Source organism: Somniosus microcephalus, chromosome 18, assembly GCF_052327205.1.
Source record: "Somniosus microcephalus isolate GS21.2 chromosome 18, FLI_Smic_1.0, whole genome shotgun sequence".
NCBI classification, from domain to species: domain Eukaryota; kingdom Metazoa; phylum Chordata; class Chondrichthyes; order Squaliformes; family Somniosidae; genus Somniosus; species Somniosus microcephalus.
Window position 1 is genome coordinate 28,167,576 of NC_141004.1, and position 18,434 is coordinate 28,186,009.

General features: G+C 45.4%; 1 protein-coding gene across 12 annotated transcripts in view; it reads left to right on the plus strand.

Annotated features, from left to right (window-relative positions):
* Window positions 1-441: 441 nt before the first annotated feature.
* The window catches only part of LOC147105177 (membrane cofactor protein-like), a 50,516-nt gene continuing 32,523 nt past the window's right edge, over window positions 442-18,434 (plus strand). For 7 of the 12 annotated variants that reach the window (XM_086011287.1, XM_086011289.1, XM_086011293.1 and 4 more), the window contains exons 1-4: window positions 443-743; window positions 11,652-11,843; window positions 12,386-12,482; window positions 14,062-14,135. In XM_086011287.1, the coding sequence (XP_085867413.1) occupies window positions 677-743; window positions 11,652-11,843; window positions 12,386-12,482; window positions 14,062-14,135 (430 nt within the window). In that variant the 5' untranslated portion in view covers window positions 443-676. Of the gene's footprint in view, window positions 744-11,651; window positions 11,844-12,385; window positions 12,483-14,061; window positions 14,136-18,434 lie in introns of all 12 variants that reach the window. The other 5 variants (XM_086011291.1, XM_086011294.1, XM_086011296.1 and 2 more) reach the window with 2 other exon arrangements.

The following is an 18,434-nucleotide window of genomic DNA, read 5'->3' on the forward strand; positions in this document are numbered from 1 at the left end:
GAATAATTTGATTTTTTGTGTTTAGGGTTCCCCCTAAAGTCCGTTCAGGCCAGTCTTTTTAAAAAATACTGTTCACTTTAAAACTTGTTTTTGTGAATGTGGCGGCACTGCAGTCTGAGCGGCTGTGTGAAAGTAGTGGGTATGCGTCATCATGCGAATTCCCGAGACCTGCCCCATTGTGTCATCATGCGAATTCCCGAGACCTGCCCCATTGTGTCATCATGCGAATTCCCGAGGCCTGCCCCATTGTGTCATCATGCGAATTCCCGAGACCTGCCCCATTGCGTCATCATGCGAATTCCCGAGACCTGCCCCATTGTGTCATCATGCGAATTCCCGAGACCTGCCCCATTGTGTCATCATGCGAATTCCCGAGACCTGCCCCATTGCGTCATCATGCGAATTCCCGAGACCTGCCCCATTGCGTCATTGGCCTCGCCCTGGGGCCGGAAGCGGCTGCGCACGCGCGGTGGGTGGCCCCGGCCCAGAAGATGGGCGTGGATTTCCTTCTTGTTGGGTGAAGTGGCGACTGCGGACCAGCAACAAACCGATGGTTTCTGGCGAAGCAGGATACGCCCCAGTGAAATCTTAGCGGTTCTCGGCAGGGAGGGGAATATTCTCGAGTTTTCTTCAAATTTCCGGGTCCGCGAATATTACAGATCGAGAGGATTGGGAAATGGCGGAGAGGCTGATTCTTGCTCTGGTGGCCGTCTGCATAGCCGCGGTGGTCCGGGTCACGGAGGGTGAGTGCCGCTCCTGCTTTTTATTGCTGCTTCAGGCGTGTTTTTAAGCTGGGTGATGGGGCAGATTTACAGCAAGGGCAAAATACTGCTGGAAATCAAGAACAACAGAAAATGCGGAAACATTCGCCAGGTCAGGCAGCATCTGTGGCGAGAGAAACGGAGTTAACGTTTCATAGAGTTATACAGCACAAAAAGAGGCCCTTTGGCCCATTGTGTCTGCACCAGCCATCAAGCACTGTCTATTCTAATCCCATTTTCCAGCACTTGGTCCATAGCCTTGTATGCTATGGCGTTTTAAGTGCTCATCTAAATGCTTCTTGAATTTTGAGGGTTCCTGTCTCTATCACCCTTTCAGGCAGTGAGTTCCAGTGAAAAAGTTTTTCCTCAAATCCCCTCTAAACCTGCCCCTTACCTTGAAACTATGCCCCCTGGTTATTGACCCCTCTACAAAGGGGAAAAGTTCCTTTCTGTCTACCCTATCTATGTCCCTCATAATTTTGTACACCTCAATCAGGTCCCCCCTTAGCTTTCTCTGCTCTAATCACAGATCACAGAAATCACAGAAACCTCACAGTACAGATAGAGGCCATTTCGGCCCATCAAGCCTGCACCGACACATATCCCACCCGATCCCCGTATGAAAACAACCCCAGCCTGTCCAGTCTCTCTTCATAGCTGAGATGCTCCAGCCCAGGTAACATCCTGGTGAATCTCCTCTGCACCCTCTCCAATGCAATCACATCCCTCCTATAGTGTGGCGACCAGAACTGCACACAGTATTCCAGCTGTGGCCTAACTAACATTTTGTACAGCTCCATCATAACCTCCCTGCTCTTATATATTATATGCCTTGGCTAATAAAGGCAAGTATCCCATATGCCTTTATAACCACCTTATCTACCTGTCCTCCTGCTTTCAGGGATCTATGTACATGCACACCAAGGTCCATCTGATCCTCTGTCCTTCCTAGGGTCCTACCATTCATTGTGTATTCCCTTGCCTTGTTAGTCCTCCCAAAATGCATCACCTCACAATTTTCAGGGTTAAATTCCATTTGCCACTGTTCTGACCAACCCGTCTATATCGTCCTGTAGCCTGAGGCTTCCCTCCTTGCTATTTACCACTCCACCAATTTTCGTGTCATCTGCTGATGACTTACTGATCATACCAACTACAGGAAACTTTTTTTTATCCGGCACGAACGGGACCAACATGGTGCCGGTTCATCAAAAATTCTGGATAACCGAATGCTATAGTAAAAGATACGGAGCTGAGAGCTCCATATAAAGCAACAAACCCTCAGCTTCAGAACAATGGGCACAAGTTGCAAGCGTCTCTGTAGCTTAGCAACAGCTGCAGCCACACCCTTGCACAGCAACAAATGGAGTAAAAAAAGTAATAAAAGCTACCTGAACCTACTCCGAATTTTGCCGGTTAACCAACATTTCTGGTTATTTAGGTGCCGGTTAATCGAAAGTTTCCTGTACATTTATATCTAAATCATTAATGTACACTACAAACAGCAAAGGACCCAGCACCGATCCTTGCGGTACACCACTGGACACAGGCTTCCAGTCACACAAACAACCTTCGACCATTACCCTCTGCCTCCTGCCACTAAGTCTATTTTGGATCCAATGTGCCAAATTGCCCTGCATCCCATGGGCTCTTACCTTCTTGACCAGTCTCTCATGTGGTACTTTGTCAAAAGCCTTACTGAAGTCCATGTAGACTACATCAACTGCACTACCCTCATCCACACACCTAGTCACCCCCTCTCAAAATTCAATCAAATTGGTTAGACATGATCTTCCCCTGACAAAGCCATGCTGACTATCCTTGATTAATCCTTGCTTCTCCAAGCGGAGACTCATTCTGTCCCTCAGAATTTTTTCCAATAATTTCCCTACCACTGATGTTAGGCTCGCTGGCCTGTAATTCCCTGGTTTATCCCTACTACCCTTTGTGAATAATGGTACTATGTTAGGTGTCCTCCAGTCCTCTGGCACCTCCCATGTGGCCAGAGAGGTTCTGAAAATTTGTGTCAGAGCCCCTGCAATCTCCTCCCTTGCCTCACACAGCAGCCTGGGGATTTATCCACTTTTAATCCCGCTAAAACCGCTAGTACCTCCTCCCTCTCAATGCTAATTTGTTCAAGTATATCGCAACCCCCCTGCCTGATTTCTATGCCTACATTGTCCTTCTGCATAGTGAACACAGATGCAAAATATTCATTTAAAACCTCACCTACATCTTCTGGCTCTACACACGGATTGCCACTTTGGTCCCTAATGGGCCCTACTCTTTCCCTGGTTATCCTCTTGCCCTTAATATACTTATGAAACACCATGGGATTTTCCTTTTATTTTGCCTGCCAGTGTTTTTTCATGCCCCCTCTTCGCTCTCCTAATTTCTTTAAGTACCACCTGCCCCCTGCACTTTCTATACTCCTAGGGCTACCACTGTTTTTAGTCCTTTTGTATTTGCCAAAAGCCTCCCTGTTTTTCCTAATCCATTCTTGTATATCCCTTGATATCCAGGGTTCTCTGGACTTGTTGGTCCCACCCTTGACCTTTACGGGAACATGTTGGCATTGTACTCTCTTTCCTTTCTGAATGACTCCCACTGCTCTGATGTGGATTTTCCCGCAAGTAGCTGATCCTAGTCCACTTTGGCCAGATCCTGCCTTATATCATATTAAAATCGACCTTCCCCCAATTTAGAACCTTTATTTCCAGTCCATCTTTGTCCTTTTCCATGACTACCTTAAATCTCACCGAATTATGGTCAGGTTGATTGATGACCTTTTGTCAGAACTGGAAAAAGTTAGAGATGTAACAGATTTTAAGCAAGTGCAGAGGCAGAGAAAGGGAGGAGGGGAGGAAAGAACAAAAAGTAAGGTCTGTGATAAGGTGGAAGGCAGGAGAGATTAAATGACAAAAGGGAAGATGGTAATGGAACAAGTAAAGAAACAAAAGATGGGTCTAAGAAGAGGTGTAAATGGGAATGACAGAATAATCAACAACTGCTGCCTGAAAAAATGGGAGCAGAGTTTATGACCTGAAATTGTTGAGCCTGGAAGGCTGTACAGTGCCTATTAAAAAGATGAGGTTCTGTTCCTTGAGCTTACATTGAGCTTCATTGGAACAGTGTACTGTAATGCCAACCCCACAGCTCATAACTCAAGAGAGAAACTCTTTAAAAATAAGGAATTTGGTATAGAAATCAGTAGGTACCCTTTTTTCTCAAACATAAACCAATATATATGTAATGACAGCCTATATACCAGTGGTTTCTGCCCCTTGTTATTCCTTATCTCCACCCATACTGATTCTACTTCTTGATCTTCTGAGCCGAGATCCTTTCTTGCTACTGTCTTTATGTCACCCTTTATTATGAGGGCTACTCCCCCTCCTTTTCCATTCTGCCTGTCTTTTTGAAACGTCAAGTACCCTGGAACATTTAGTTCCCAACCTTGGCCACCTTGCAACTATGTCTCTGTAATGGCTATTAGATCAAACCCATTTATCTCTATTTATGCCACTAGTTCATCTATCTTGTTACGAATGCTTCATGCATTCAGATAAAGAGCCTTTAATTTTTTTACCGTGATTCCCTGCTTTGACCTTTTCTCTGCTGCACTGCTACCATTAAACTCTCTCTCCCTTCCTGTCACACCAAAGTGCTGACAGCGATGAACAATAACATACAATAATAACAATCAAGAAAATACTAAGGAATAACTTGAAGGTCCAAACAGGTACACAAAAGAACTCAGACATAAAATAACATAAGTACAGTTATGCAGGCTTTCTACAAAAGCTAAATTACAATCCGACAGTTTTCTCGATCTGCGTGGTACGCTCTACAGATCGAGGCCTTATTTTACAAGCTTTTAACAACTAATGACTGAGTATCACGATCCTAAGTGCCTTTATGCCTCTCCGCCCACTTCAGGGTCCTGACCTTCGCGTGGGGCATTTCCCCTCTTAACAACCGGTCTAAGGCTGCGCGTTTGAGACAGGCACTTCCTTGTCCTAGTCGATCAACTCAGTCACTAACAGTTTTCCTTTAAATCTTTACAAATTTTACATATGCATATAAGCGTTATTTTACAAAACAGTTGTGTTTTATTTCTGAATCCTTATTCTATACTTATCCTTACTCTAACTGCCTATCTGTCCTTCGGGATTACTAGGTAGTCCCTTCACAGATTACGTCACTGTGCACTCTCTGCCTATCCTTCGAGCTAGTCTCTTCACAGGCCCTCTGGTACCCTTATTTCTTTCTTTCTGTGTCTATCCTTCAGGCTAATCCCTTCACAGTACACTCACATATATTCCGGAACTCAACCTGGTCGCGACCTTTCTGTTGTCTCCCTTTGTCCGATAGTTTTGAAACCTGAACCGGCAGTATCCTTCTCCTTTTAATGTCAAGATAAAAGAAGCAAAAGGTTACACAAGTTAACTCAAGTTCCAAACACACATGAGTCTTAACAGATCGCAGTGCTCCCGTCGGAAGTAACAGACTACACCAACTATGTATCTAAAGAGAAATCCTTTTCTGTGAGAAAACCTCACTTATGGCCATTCAGGATTTGTCATTAGCAAAGTATAGTGTCCTCGTCCGTGACTTACCGAAAGGCAGCAAGCGATCTCGGTGGAACCTCCAAGAAACTGTCGAAGTTTCGACTGTTCAATAAGACTCTGTGAAACAAAGTGATCGTCAAAGGCAGACTTTATTTAACTACTTGCTAGCAAGGGGAGCAATCACGTAGGCAAAGGCTATCGTGACTTCTCCGAATACATGGACAAAAACACCTCTTTTTATACACAAAGATCAAAACCTTTTATCACATGGTATAGTATTGAGAGACACAATTAATAACATTAAAAAGAGATGAGTAAGGAATGTTTAAGGTCAACAAGAAGATGACTAAAGGGTCAGCAGAGCCTCGGTGTCTTAAGATAAGGTTAGCCAATAGATAATCAAAAGTCATGATGCAGGAATACCTTTAGATAAAGTTAATTAATTTTATACAATGGAGACGGTTTGTCTCTCACTTTGGTTCTGGACATTCATATGAATGTTTACAGTACATGTCCTTCGGTTATCATGCTTTTTGTTCTGCTAAGCTTATCTTGTTTACCTGAACTGCTTAGCCTGCAAGCTACAAAGGAGTCACATCCTCTTCCTTAAACCGCTTCCTAATATGGGCCTGCCCGTTTTCCCCTTATGTTATACTGTGTGAAGCCATTTTGGCCTGTTGAAACAGTTCCAGACTCCATTTTAATATAAGAGAGTATGTGTGCTTATTTTATACTAATGTGTGGATATATATTTCTATGCTGATGCACTTCTACAGTCTGAAGCCATTAAGTCACTTTGCTTTGGTAGATGCCCATGGATTCTGATTTTGGTTCGAGTGAATTCTGCGCTTCATCTCTTCTCGTACCGAGTGGTATTAATCTCCCTTGTGTATATGACCATTCTGTATGCTGTGTTCATCTCCAATATTAAAACACACTGCAAATTGGTCTGGCATTTCTTTTTATAAGACCATACTTTTTCATTTTCACCAATTTCAGATTTTAATCTGTTCCAGTAATTTGTTCAATCTTGGTCATTCCAACATCAGGGTAAGTATTGCAACATATCGACAGTTTTGGTCTCTTTGTTTCCGGCAGTGAGTCAATTGATTTGACATCCTCACTGTCATCCCTTCTGGTTGTACGAGAGATACACAATCTGCTTGGCATATTTGCAGAGAAACCTCCTTGCCTCACGTGGAGACAACTGTCAAGTTTCAGGTTTTTTGACTATTTGGCCCCGGAGGAATTTTGGATGAATTTATATTAAGATTAGTTAATTTATGTGGCTTTGACCACCAGTGAGTTTGCAATATCTTGTTGAATCCATTGCTTCCTGTCCATTGATCTTGTGCCTCCACTCTCCCCTGAAGTGCTGTTGTGCTCAAGTGCTGTCATGAATCTACTGTGTGTGTGGTGAGTTCACTGCTGTCTATGACATGTACTGTGTTGTCACTTACAATACGACCCATGTGTGCGAGCACTATGTGCATCTCAATATTCACACGTGCCCCCAAAACACATCTGCGATATGTCATCTCTCCAAACGCCCCATTTTCAGTTGGTTTGATTTGCGTCTCCCGAAGATTTGACCCAGCCTGTGATATACCAGTCCTCCATCTACCCCTTCGAGCTCTTCTCCAGGAGTTTAATCGTGATCGTTAAATCACCACTTTCGTTTTCACTCCCAGCTCCTCGGCCTGTACTACAAAGAAACTTCAGTGCTCCAAACAAATCTATTTTTATGCTAATATAAATTCCTTTAAAATTTTTCTACTTAACTATTCAACGTGTGTATTTGAATTTGTGATTAGCAAATCATGTTTTCTGTTGTTCAGATGTCCACAATTGGGCAAGCATTATTCCTTGTCTGCCTCTAGGTGGCACCTGGATAGGATTTCACTTTTAAGTGAGCAGATATAGGGTGTCAATGGTTCCAGTCATGGTGGCAGGTTCAGTTGTACAGCAAGTAGAACAACAACAGTCTCCACCTAACGGGAGAATTTAACACATTTTCCAGCACAGCTACCATAGGTATTTCTTCAAACCTTTTTTTAAAATTCTCTCTCCCTGCAGCCCTCCCTTTTTTTAACTTCTCATTTTTAAATCTTCTTTCTAGGTGTTTGATGTTGGTGCCAATTGGATAGTTGTGTTCCCCCTCTCAACCTGCTTTCTTCATCTGCTCTTGGGTCTCATTGCCTCCATTCCTGTAACATTTCCAGCATGTGCAATTTCAAATTATTCTTGGGCCGTTCTGCTCCCCAGTTCCTCCCTGCCCCATTTAAAAAAAAAAAGAACTTGAACTTGTACAATAGGTAATGCTCCATTCAGGATTTGCTCCCAGTTCTTCCTCTGATGTGTTTCCAGCTGCTTTGCCTGCTCAACTCCTGCCCCCCCCCCCCCCCACAGAAAATTTTATATGGGTAATTAGCCACAGGCTCTTCAGGTCTCTGCAATTTTTCATTTAGACCCACTCTTGCCAGGCGCCCCTCTTAAAATTAAAATGACCTTTTTTGGCTGTTCCCTAACCACCGACTCCACCCCCTCCTTGGCCACGGTCTGAGGCTGAACCAGACTGTCAGAAACCTCGCCGTCACACTTGACCCCGAGCTGAACTTCCGATCCCATATCCTCTCCGTCGCTAAGATTGCCTATTTCCTCCTTCATAATATTGTCTCTCTCTCCACCCCATCAGTTGCTGAAACTGTCATCCAAGTCTTTGTTACCTCCAGACTTGGCTATTCCATTGTTTTCTTGGCCAGCCTCCTACCTTCTCTCCGCAAACCTCAGCTCATCCAAAACTCTGCTGCCCGTATACTAACTCACACCAAGCCCCGTTCACCCTGTGCTTGTTGACCTATATTATCTCCCAGTCCGACAACGTCTCTAATTTAAAATTCTCATCCTTGTGTTCAAATCCCCCCCCCCTCAAGGCCTCGCCCCATCTTATCTCTGTAATCTCCAGGCCTACAACCCTCAGATTAAAAAAAAATTTGCTATGGGACCTGGGCATCGCTGGCAAGGCTAGCATTTAATGCTCATCCCTAATTGCCCTTGAGAAGGTGGTGGTGAGCCGCCGCCTTGAACTGCTGCAGTCCGTGTGGTGAAGGTACCCCCACAGTGCTATTAGGGAGGGAGTTCCAGGATTTTGACCCAGCGACGATGAAGGATCAGCGATATACTTCTAAGTCAGGATGGTGTGTGATTTGGAGGGGAACTTGGAGGTGGTGGTGTTCCCATGCGCCTGCTGCCCTTGTCCTTCTAGGTGGAAGAGGTCGCGGGTTTGGGAGGTGCTGCCGAAGAAGCCTTGGCAAGTTGCTGCAGTGCATCTTGTAGATGGTACACACTGCAGCCACGGTACGCCAGTGGTGGAGGGAATGAATGTTTAAGGTGGTGGATGGGGTGCCAATCAAGCGGGCTGCTTTGTCCTGGATGGTGTCGAGCTTCTTGAGTTTTGTTGGAGCTGCACTCATCCAGGCAAGTGGAGAGTATTCCATCACACTCCTTACTTGTGCCTTGTAGATGGTGGAAAGGCTTTGGGGAGTCAGGAGGTGAGACTCTTGCTGCAGAATACCTAGCCTCTGACCTGCTCTTGTTGCCACAGTATTTATGTGGCTGGTCCAGTTAAGTTTCTGGTCAATGGTGACTCCCAGGATGTTGATGGGGGATTTGGTGATGGTAATGCCGTTGAATGTCAAGGGGAGGTGGTTAGACTCGCTTGTTGGAAATAGTCATTGCCTGGCACTTCTGTGGCGCGAATGTTACCTGCCACTTATCAACCCAAGCCTGAACGTCGCCCAGGTCTTGTTGCATATGGGCATGGACTGCTTCATTATCTGAGGAGTTGTGAATGGTGCTGAACACTGTGCAGTCATCAGCGAACATCCCCATTTCTGACCTTATGTTGGAGGGAAGGTCATTAATGAAGCAGCTGAAGATGGTTGGGCCTAGGACACTGCCCTGAGGAACTCCTGCAGTGATGTCCTGGGGCTGTGATGATTGACCTTTAATCACCACAACCATCTTCCTTTGTGCTAGGTATGACTCGAGCCAGTGGAGCGTTTTCCCCCTGATTCCAATTGACTTCTGTTTTACTAGGGCTCCTTGATGCCACACTGGGTCAAATGCTGCCTTGATGTCAAGGGCAGTCACTCTCACCTCATCTCTGGAATTCAGCTCCTTTGTCCATGTTTGGACCAAGGCTGTAATGAGGTCGGGAGCCGAGTGGTCTTGGCGGAACCCAAACTGGGCATCAGTGAGCAGGTTATTGGTGAGTAAGTGTCGCTTGATAGCACTGTCGATGACACCTTCCATCAGTTTGCTGATGATTGAGAGTAGACTGATGGGGTGGTAATTGGCCGGGTTGGATTTGTCCTGCTTTTTGTGGACAGGACATACCTGGTCAGTTTTCCACATTGTTGGATAGATGCCAGTGTTGTAGCTGTACTGGAACAGCTTGGCTAGAGGCGCGGCTAGTTCTGGAGCACAAGTCTTCAGCACGATAGCCGGGATGTTGTCTGGGCCCATAGCCTTTGCTGTATCCAGTGCGCTCCGCTGTTTCTTGATATCCCGTGGAGTGAATCAAATTGGCTGAAGACTGGCTTCTGTAATGGTGGGGACCTCGGGAGTAGGCCAATATGGATCATCCACTCGGCACTTCTGGCTGAAGATAGTTGCAAACGCTTCAGCCTTGTCTTTTGCACTCGCGTGCTGGGCTCCACCATGATTGAGGATGGAGATATTCATGGAGCCTCCTCCTCCAGTTAGTTGTTTAATGGTCCACCACCATTCACGACTGGATGTGACAGGACTGCAGAGCTTGGATCTGATCCATTAATTGTGGGATCACTTAGCTCTGTCTATAGCATGCTGCTTCTGCTTTTTAGCATGCATGTAGTCCTGTTTTGCAGCTTCCCCAGGTTGGCACCTCATTTTTAGGTACGCCTGGTGCTGCTCCTGGCATGCTTTTCTACACTCCTTATTGAACCAGGGTTGGTACCCTGGCTTGATGATGATGGTAGAGTGAGGGATATGCTGGGCCATGAGGTTACAGGTTGTGGTGGAATACAATTCTGCTGCTGCTGATGGCCCACAGCGCCTCATAGATGACGAGTTTTTGAGTTGCTAGATTTGTACTGAATCTATCCCACTTAGCACGGTGGTAGTGCCACACAACACGATGGAGGGTGTCCTTAGTATGAAGACGGGACTTCGTCTCCACAATGACTGTGCGGTGGTCACTGCTACCAATACTGTCATGGACAGATGCATCTGCGACAGGTAGAATGGTGAGGAAAAGGTCAAGTAGGTTTTTCCCCTTGTGTTGGTTCTCTCACCACCTGTCGCAGGCCCAGACTGGCAGTTATGTCATTCAGGACTCGGCCAGTTCGGTCAATAGTGATGCCACCGAGCCACTCTTGGTGATGGACATTGAAGTCCCCCTGCGCTCATCCAATTCTGGCCTCTAGCACTTCCCCAATCTTAATCACTCCACCACTGGCAGCCGTGCCTTCAGCTGCCTAGGCCCTAAGCTCTGGAATTCCTTCCCTAAACCACACCACCTCCCTACCCCTCTCTCCTCCTTTTAAGATGCTCCTTAAAACTTACCTCTTTTTGACCAAACTTTTGTTCACCTGTCCTAATATCTGTTTGTGGCTCGGTGTCAATTTTTTTTGATAACATGCCTTGGAATGCTTTACTACGATAAAGGTGCTGTTTAAGCTCCTTTGCAAAATTTTAAAGGACGCGACTGCTGCCAACCATGTGCAGTTTGTGTCTTTTTGGTTGTTCGCTTACTGAAAAAATATTGTCATTACAAAGAAAACATTTCCAGAGAGAAAGGAGGGGAGGGGGTGGTGAAAAGAGATCGCTACTGCCAAACACAGCCGCATCAGGAAAAGAAAATCTGCGTCAGCAAAACACAGTAAACAACCATTTTTATTAATTTTTTTCTTCTCTTCACACGGAGCTTGCGCACTGTACAAATAATTCTCCGCAACCCTCCCCCCCCCCCCCCCAAAAAAAAATATATCATGCATTGATACTTAAACCAATCTGCGCTGTTATACATTATTAAACCAACCCATAGCTCCATAGATCAAGCTGAAGCAAAAAGGCAGTGGATTTGAAATGGGCGAGCAAATCAAAGAATTGTAAGCAATATAAAAGGAGCCAAAAGAGCTAGATGAAAGGAAAACAAATATTAGATTAAGGGAGATATCTTCCAGGTATGAACTTAATGTACCAAATGATCTCTAATGTGCTTGAAAGGGAGAGTGATTAGTAAAAGTTGAAACTATGATTTTTTGTTTTTGAAAAGGTGACTGTGGCAAAGCTCCACAATTGAAAAATGGCGCACCAACTGATGAATTTATTTCTCGCAAGTCATTTCCCGTGGATACTAGGCACTTGTACATTTGTAACCCGGGTTACACATTCCAGGAAGGAAGTTCACGATTTATTACCTGTCGGGCAGATTCAACATGGACACCATTACGGGCCATTTGTGAACGTAAGTAATCAGAGTAATTTTATTCTTCTCTCCTCCCCATGTTGGTTCCCTGTTCCGCTCTTTCCAGAAAGAGGTTCTATGGCTGCGAGTAGTTTTCCAGTTCTTCATCCAATTGCTTGTTCTTGCATGTCACCCAGTGCTCCCCAAATCTGTTGGAAAGTAACTGAAATTTTGTTATCTTCCAGCTTTACTTATTAGTGAAAATGTATCATAGCAAGGTTTTAAAGGAATTAAAGCCATAACTTGTATTACGGCCGAGCTGGATCCCTCCATTTATGATGGCTGCTAATAAATAGCCCTGGACCTATGTAGTGGTAGAATCTTTTTTTATGTTCTCTAAAGCAGAGCCCTGCCATTGTGGGATGTTTTAACTTGGGAGTGAATCTTATTTACTTGGCCAAAACTTTATAATTGGGGCAACCTGATACTCTGGGAAATTGTGTACCAGTTTCTTATATGTTACATTTCTGTGGATTGCATTGGAAAGGCCTGTTGAAGATTTGTAACACCTCTACCTTTTCCCATTGTCTTTTTCTTTGTAGCAATAAACTGCGGTAATCCAGGGGAGCTTCCACATGGGCATTCTGTGGTAGAAGATGCTACTTTTGGAAATAAAGCTTCATTTTATTGTGACGAAGGGTGAGTATTCAGTACACAAATGGCTGAAAGAAGCTTCTTTGATTTTGGTGACGAGTTGTGTTCCTCTAATTTCATTATTAAGGTGCGGTTACAGCATTTCCATGCTAGTACAGCAATGTACCTTAATGTCAGCCTAAGAAGGTGACCGCTTGTTCTACTTTTGAAACGAGTTACTTTTTATTGTAACTTGGGGGTGAGTATTGGATCCGCGGATTCCTGAACGAGGGTGAATAAGAGTTGATTCTAGTGAAAGGGTACGTTTTTCATTTTGGGACTAAGGCGGTCTCGGTACCTCCAGTCTGGTGCAGCAATATACCTTAATCCAACTAAAGACAGTGATCTCTTCTTTGCATTTCTGATGACTGCTATCCCTCTTACCTCCGAGTTGGGCTTCAGATTCAGTGCTGAACTATCGGCAAGTCTGTGGGTTCAACAAGTAAGTTGGTTGTCTAATTAGTGCTAAATTATGGGTAGTTTGTTCTGTGAACTTCTGTCTACTGACAGCTGAGTTGAGTGTGGCTTTTACCTGGCTCCCTTAAAATGGTTATGAAGCGAAGACATTTGGGGGAAAAATTGGGTGAGTAGCGCCACCTGTTGGCGCCTAAAGAGGCAGTCAGTGGCTGTAGCGCCACTGGCTGCGCCTCCCGCGATATTCAGCAGGGGTGCTAATGGTGGCGTTAGCCATTTGCGCTGCGCCGCCACCGATGACTTCATCGGTGTGCGCAGCGCCCCATTTGTGCCCCGAACGTGATATTTGGTAGCGAACGCCGCTGTAGCGCCGTTCGCTGCCCGGTTCACGGGGCCTTGCTGCGCTGGCAGAGGCGCAAGTTAAGGTGGAGGTGCGGGGCGGCCGCCTGCCAGCACCTCTGTCCCCAGCCTCCTGGTCTCCCCCCCCCCCCCCCCCCCCCCCCCCCCGCGGCATTGCCGGCTGTTTCCGGAGAGCCCGGCACTTCTCCTTGGTGCCGAGCTCTTTTGCCGGCACTCGCGATCGGGGATCGCGCTGGTGCAGGCCCCTCCCCCTTAACAGTGGGAGGAAGGCCTGCAGTACCGCAGCGTGTGGCACTGCGGCACGTTGCGCTGCGATATTCAGTTTCAGCGCCCTAAGAGGGACGCGGAGCACCTCGAGCCTCGCCCTGTCTCCCTCTAGGGGCAATGAAACTGAATTTCTGATGATCGCTACAGCTTCGAACGCAGCGCAAAAACCAGTGCCCAGGTGAACTTGGCGCCAGTTTGGCGCCTCAACCCAATTTCTAGGCCTTAATTTCTAACTGATCACAGGATTCATAATCAGTTAACCAAATTCTCTATTGATACCAAACCAGCTCCATGCGCAAGTGGCACCAATATCCTTCCTATGAGTCTGCCCAGCACCTTGTACAGCAATAATGCAACCTCCTGATTTTTAATCTCTCCACCTGGTAATGTAGCCCGGTATCTTTTTATGCTCTTTACTGTATCAACATGCTGTATTGATTATTTCATATATTTATGCATTATAATTCTTAAACCTCTTCCCTGATCACTTTGTTGTACCATTCCCATTTAACTTTAAACTTGCTATTTTGACTTTTCTTTTTAGGTACCAGATTGTTGGTAAAAACTACCGGTTGTGTACAGCTGAGGGGTGGAATGGCCAAGTCCCAACATGTGAAAGTAAGTTAAGGTTCTATATTTCTTAGAGGGTTGACTGCTTTTGGTGCCGTACCATTATTACAGTATTTTTATTTATATACTTAGATTTTCTATGGGGTACTCTACATTCTCTTACTGTATCTTTATTGTACCTTTTCTTTCTCATCTCCTTCTGACTATCTCTTTTCTGGTGTTCTGTTTTCTTTCTCCTTCCCTCTTCTTAAATGTTCTTTTCTTTCTTTGCTCTCGTGTCCTTTTCAATGGGATGTGGCGGGTAGCCTGCCAGGGAAGATAGTATTTTGTGGTGGTGGTGGTGGAAAACATTCAGCCAGTATTGCAGACTGGTAGGTTGTGGATGCCTTTTTGAGCAGCAGGACACAAGCAGGAACATAAGAATTAGGAGCAGGAATAGGCCATATGGCCCCCTCGAGCCTGCTCTGCCATTCAATAAGGTCATGGCTGATCTTCGACCTCCGCTCTACTTTCCCACCAGATATCCCTTGATTCCCCTCGAGTTCAAAAATCTATCCATCTCCACCTTGAATGTACTCACGACTGAGCACCACAGCCCTTGGGTAGAGAATTCCAAAGATTCACAACCCTCTGTGAAGAAATTCTTCCTCATCTCAGTCTTAAGTGGCCAACCTCTTATCCTGACACTGCTCCCTATTCTAGGCTCCCCAGTCAGGGAAAACAACCTCTCCGCATCTACCCTGTCAATACCCCTCAGAATCTTGTATGTTTCAATGAGATCACCTCTCATTCTTTTAAACTCCAGAGAGTATAGGCCCAATCTACTCAACTTTTTCTCATAGGACAACCCTCTCATCCCAGGAATCAGTCTAGTGAACCTTTGTTGCACCGTCTCCAAGGCAAGTATATCCTTCCTTCGATAAGGAGACAAAAACTGCGTGCAGTACTCCAGGTGTGGTCTCACCAAAACCCTGTAGAATTGTAGCAAGACTTCCTTACTCTTGTACTCCAACCTTCTTGCAATAAAGCCAACATGCTATTTGCCTACCTAATTGCTTGCTGTACCTGCATGCTAACTCTGTTACCTGTATGAGGCCACCTAAATCTGTCTGAACAAACATTTAATAATTTCTCACTATTAAAAAATATTCTTTTTTTCTATTCTTCCTACCAAAGTAAATAATCTCACATTTCCCCACATTGTATTCCATCTGCCACCATATTGCCCATTCACTTAACCTATCTATATCCCATTGCAGGCTCTTTGTGTCCTCCTCACAGCTTACAGTCCCACCTAGCTTTGTATCATCCGCAAACTTGGATACATTACACTCGGTCCCTTCATCTAAGTCATTAATATAGATTGTAAATAACTGAGGCCCCAGCACTGATCCTTGCGGCACACCACTAGTTACAGCCTGCCAACCTGAAAATTACCTGTTTATCCCTACTCTCTGTTTTCTGTCCGTTAACGAATTCTTTATCCCTGCTAATATATTACCCCCAACCCCATGAGCCCTTATCTTGCTTAACAGCATTTTATGTGGCACCTTAATGCCTTTTGGAAATAGAAAATATACTACAGCCACTGGTTCCCCTTTATCTACCCTGCTAGTTACACACTCAAATAACGCTAATAAATTTGTCAAACACACAATTTCTCTTTCATAAAACCATGTTAACTCTGCCCAATCATATGATTTTCTAAGTACCCTGTAACCACTTCCTTAATAATGGATTCCAGCATTTTCCCGATGACTAATATCAGGCTAACTGGTCTGTAGTTCCTGTTTTCTCCCTCCTTTCTTGAATAGCGGGATTACATTTGCTATCTTCTAATCTGCTGGGGCTGTCTAGAATCTAGAGAGTTTTGGAAGAGCACAACCAATGCAATCATTATCTCAGTAGCTGCCTCTTTTAGAACCCTAGGATGTAGGCCGTCCAGTCCAGGGGATTTGTCGGCTTTTAGTCCCATTAGTTTCTCAAGTACTTTTTCTCTACTCATACTAATTACTTTAAGTTCCTCACTCCCATTAGCCCCATGGTTCCCCACTATTTTTGGTATGCTTTTTGTTTTCTACTGTAAAGACCGATACAAAATATTTGTTTAAAGTCTGTGCCATTTCCTTATTCCCCATTTTTTTTCTCCTGTCTCAGCCTCTATGGGACCAATGCTTACTTTTGCTACTCTCTTCCTTTTTACATAATCGTAGAAGCTCTTGCAAACTGTTTTTAAATTTCTTGGTAGTTTACTTTCATTTTATTTTCTCCCTTTTTAAATCAATTTTTTGGTAATCCTGGTTTCTAAAGCTCTCCCAATCCTCAGGCTTACTACTATTCTTCGCAACATTATAAACCTCTTTTAATCAAATACTATCCTTAACTTCTTTAGTTAGCCACGGATGGATCACTTTTCCCATGGAGTTTTTATTTCTCAATGGAATGTATTTTGGAATATTTCTTTAAATGTTTGCCACTGCTTATCTACTGTAATACCTTTTAATCTATTTTCCCAACTGACCATAGCCAACTCGTCCTTCATACCTTCATTTAATTGGCTTCATTTAAGTTTAAGACTAGTTTCAGATTTAAGTATGTCGCTCTCAAACTCAACGTGAAATTCAACATATTATGATCCCTCTTACCCAGAGGATCCTTTACTATGAGATTACTAATGAACTCTGTCTCATTACACAATACAAGATCTAAAATAGCCCCTTGTCCAGTTTCCTGGCCCCAACCGCTTCCTTTTCACTATGGACGTACGATCCCTCTACACCTCCATCCCCCCACCAGGATGGCCTGAGGGCGCTCCGCTTCTTCCTTGAACAGAGGCCCGTCCAGTCCCCATCCACCACCACCCTCCTCCGCCTGGCTGAACTTGTTCTCACATTGAACAACTTCTCCTTTGACTCCACTCATTTCCTCCAAATCAAAGGTGTTGCTATGGGTACCCGCATGGGTCCTAGCTATGCCTGCCTTTTCGTGGGATATGTGGAAAACTCTTTGTTCCAGTCCTACTCTGGTCCCCTCCCTCACCTCTTTTTCCGATACATTAATGACTGTATCGGTGCCGTTTCCTGCTCTTGCCCTGAACTAGACAATTTCATTCACTTTGCCTCCAATTTCCACCCTTCCCTCACCTTTACATGGTCCATCTCTGACTCTTCCCTTCCCTTCCTCGACTTCTCCCTCTCCATCTCTGGGGATAGGTTATCGACCAACATTTACTACAAGCCCACTGACTCCCCCAGCTACCTGGACTACACTTCCTCCCACCCCGCCTCCTGTAAGGACTCCATTCCATTCTCCCAGTTTCTCCGTCTCCGCCGCATCTGCTCCGACGATGCCACCTTCCACACCGGTGCTTCCGACATGTCTTCCTTTTTCCTCAACCGAGGATTCCCCTCTACCGTGGTTGACACGGCCCTCGACCGTGTCCATTCTATCTCCCGCACTTCTGCCCTCACCCCTACCCCTGCCCCTCCCTCCTGGAACTACGATAGGGTTCCCCTTGTCCTCACCTTTCACCCCACCAGCCTCCACATTCAACGGATCATCCTCCGCCATTTCCGCCACCTCCAAAGTGATCCCACCACCAAACGCTTCTTCCCCTCCCCTTTCAGCATTCCGTAGGGACCGCTCCCTCCGAGACACCCTAGTCCACTCCTCTATCACCCCCAGCACCCCTTCGCCTGGCACCTTCCCGTGCAAGCGCAGGAGATGTAACACCTGCCCTTATACCTCCCCCTTTCCCACTGTCCAGGGCCCCAAACACCCCTTCCAAGTGAAGCAGCGATTTACTTGTACTACTTGCAATTTAGTATACTGTAGTCGCTGCTCACGATGTGGTCTCCTCTACATTGGGGAGACCAAACGCAGATTGGGTGACCGCTTTGCGGAACACCTCCGTTCAGTCCGTAAGGGTGACCCCGAGCTTCCGGTTGCCTGTCACTTTAATTCACCGCTCCATTCCCACTCGGACCTCACTGTCCTCGGCCTCTTGCATTGTTCCACGGAAGCTCACCGTAAACTCGAGGAACAGCACCTCATCTTCCGATTAGGCACTTTACAGCCTTCTGGACTCAATATCGAGTTCAACAATTTCAGATCATAACCTCGGCCCCTATTACATTTTTACTTATATTTTTTATCCACAACTTTGTTTTGGCCTCCACCCCCCCCCCCCCCCCTTTTTCTCTCTCCCACATGGCAGCTGTCTCCCATTCTGCCAGCGCATTTCACACCTAATCTAGAGCCGTCTTTTGTCTCCACTAATCCTATCTCCATCTCATCTCGTTTTGAATACCTCTTAATGTCTCTTTCTTTTGTTCTCTCCCAGCCTGG